Source organism: Medicago sativa, chromosome 8, assembly GCF_051527215.1.
Source record: "Medicago sativa cultivar Bolivia chromosome 8, Bolivia_mono, whole genome shotgun sequence".
NCBI classification, from domain to species: Eukaryota; Viridiplantae; Streptophyta; class Magnoliopsida; order Fabales; family Fabaceae; genus Medicago; species Medicago sativa.
This window is the reverse complement of record NC_140756.1, coordinates 66,019,152-66,021,974: the sequence shown is the minus strand read 5'-3', so window position 1 is coordinate 66,021,974 and position 2,823 is coordinate 66,019,152. Positions and strand designations below refer to the sequence as shown.

Genomic DNA, 2,823 nt, shown 5'->3' with positions numbered 1-2,823 from the left:
TTTATATTTACTTGGTTGAAATACTTTTAATTAATAATAGAAATTTAACTGTTTAAAATCCAATATATAGTAAAAAAAATGTTCGTTATGCAAAGTTCACAAAAAAAAATTATAGAGACCGAAAACAATAATACTAGTAAACTAGTATAATTTTTTTAAAAAAATCTGGGAGGACCATCATCTATGTTGGTCTCCTTTTAGTTTTGTCCCTATATTTAATTCAATTGTTAGTATGACCCTGTTTTATGCTGTAGTACTGATTCGAATTGTGATCTCAAAACTTGTTTCATGTATCACCCCATAAATATTTAGCCTAAGGTTAGTTGAAGTAGACAAATTGCCGACAGATGCTTGATTTTGACTTTTTAGGATTAGCTTCTCAATGAAATACATGTAAAAACAACACAATTTTTTTATTAAAAAGTACTTCTAGTATGTAAAAACAAAACAAAATTTTAATTCAAAAGTAATTCTAGCATTCTAAAAATAGATTTTTATTTGATAATGAAAAATAATTTCAAAAATCTTACAACATATATTATTTGGACAAAACAAATATATATATATATATATATATATAAAAATACATGTGTGGGGTATAGAGTAGTGCTATTCATCCCGAAGGATCCCGAACTGTTCATAAAAAGCAATTAGTCAATAAAACATGTGTGGTCAATGGGTGTAATTTATGAAAGATAATAAGTGATCAGACACTTGTGATATTGTCGTTAGGTATACTCGTGCGACAAAGAGCAATTTCCTTGTTTCTAAATCATCTAGGCCACAAAAAGATATCCCAAAGCTCAATACATGGACTCAAATTAGTTGCAAAGTTCGAAAATGAACTGGTTATTATACATCATCCTCAAAAAACACCACCACCACATGACTTTGTTAAATCTCCTAAAAAATAACATGAGTTCGTTAAATAATATTCTGCATTCATTGTTACGGTGAAGAGTAACTAGTAAGTAACCATAGTCAAAATTTGGTTTATTAAAGATGAGGTAAAAATTAGCAAAATCATCCTTCTTCCAAGTTCCATCCATACTCATTAACATACATAGACACAACATTGACTATGGTACTGAAATAACCACTACCAACATTGACAAGAGGACCTGCATTAGAAACAATAGGATCCGTCCTAAAAATAAAATGGTTTTTCCCTTTGATTTTGATAACAGAACATGTAAACTGGGAATTAAAATATCCTAATTTTAGGACTGCTGTAACATTAATTGTGTTAAAATATAAACTCGGTGGCTATTTTCTAAGAATCTACTTAAAAGATTCTTGTAACCTGCTATTTACACCATGTTTTGTGACCGACTTAAAAGGTCCGTCCATTATAACCATCATAAATCTCTTTTCTACACCGGTGTGAACCTCATCTATATTTACTTCCAATAATCAAGCTTCAAAATTGATGAAACTAAGAACAAAATTTTCAATCATCATCATAAACGCCAATTTCATATTCTCTATTTTCATCATATCAAGACCTCTGATCATGACATGGAGGGAGTATTTTGTTGGTCACCACCATTGTGGAAAAGGAGAAGGAGTATTGCACTTCTTTGTATGAAAATACATGTCAACTAGTTACTTTGAATTTGGAATTGATGAAACTATTAATTAATCAAAACATAACACAACATATACAAACGCTCATTACATTACACAAAATCCAAACGTAAATGCATATAAAATAAATAAATAAATAAATAAAACTTCTCACAATATATGTACACATTGAAATTCTCATATGTTTCTTTCTCTTACAATTTCACACTCATTTCTTTCTATTTCTACTCATCTCATCTCCTTCATTTTTCAATATTATATAAACCAGATATGAGAAAATTTGTTATACTTACTTGTTAGTGCTAGTATATTATTGACTATGATCAAAGCTACCGAGCAATTGCCTTGCACGAACCTTGACTTGTAATCGAACAAGTGCGTGCATACACTGCATTGCTATACGCGATTGTCTCCTCACACACACCCCGCGAACCAATGCTTGCAATTTCACAAGGCTTTTCAATGCCCTATGTGCTCGTCTTGCCTGCTCAATTCAATTCAATAGTAGCAAATCAAGTCAATTAACATAGACACATTTTGTACTTTTAATTCAAAAAATTTAGTCAAAAACTATATACAACTATATACTTGCTAGAAAAATTGATATAGTTGCTACAAATTATGAATTACATACGAGATGACCCCTGAAATAAGCTTGAATCTTAATTGCTGCAAAGTCTTCTTTGCTGAATATGATCAATGAAGCATTAATATGTGGTGGTGGCAAGCTGAGTAAATCTTCTCTGGTGGTGGTTGATTCATTTCCAAGTATGATTTGTTGGCTTTGATTTGTGCAAACACTTATACATGGATGGAGAGTTATGTCTTTTTTGGATGATCTTAGGAATTTTTTTCTAACGATTCCCAACCATTTCTTGGATACACCCATTTTATTCTAGCTTGTTTACTTTTAGTTTGGAATGTGAATTATATATACATACATGGACCCCCATTTGTTATACATGCACTACATCTAATTAATCACATTAAAAAAAATGGATGATTCAATTTACGGTCAAAACTACTTTTAACTCAACTACAAAATCAACCACAATTTTTAGCATACATGAATTGAATTAATTAATCACCCACTTAACTTAATTTAGTTAACTAACAAAGTGGGTGTGTTTTTGTCACATACTCCTCCTTCTTTTACGCTTTGGGAGGAAGTGGCGTAAAGAAATGTTTGTGGGCTACATGTTTGGTTTTGAAATGTCAGAATTCAAATTTTAGGAA

The 2,823-nt window shown here is 30.7% G+C and overlaps 1 protein-coding gene across 1 annotated transcript; it reads right to left on the bottom strand.

Moving 5' to 3' along the window:
* Positions 1 to 1,701: 1,701 nt before the first annotated feature.
* LOC146900624 (protein IQ-DOMAIN 21-like) lies at positions 1,702 to 2,540 on the bottom strand. Its single transcript, XM_085735936.1, has 2 exons — positions 2,222 to 2,540; positions 1,702 to 2,071 (listed from the first exon to the last, which is right to left on the bottom strand). The coding sequence occupies exons 1-2, from the start codon at positions 2,474 to 2,476 to the stop codon at positions 1,898 to 1,900; spliced, it is 429 nt and encodes a 142-aa protein (XP_085592062.1). The 5' UTR covers positions 2,477 to 2,540; the 3' UTR covers positions 1,702 to 1,897.
* Positions 2,541 to 2,823: the final 283 nt, after the last annotated feature.

What these genes read in the sequence shown, in the direction of transcription:
- LOC146900624 (XM_085735936.1), bottom strand. Translation starts at nt 2,476, where the DNA reads ATGGGTGTATCCAAGAAATGGTTGGGAATCGTTAGAAAAAAATTCCTA. An exon ending in CTTATTTCAGGGGTCATCTC is followed by an intron (nt 2,072 to 2,221) that starts GTATGTAATTCA and finishes TGAATTGAGCAG; the next exon opens with GCAAGACGAGCACATAGGGC.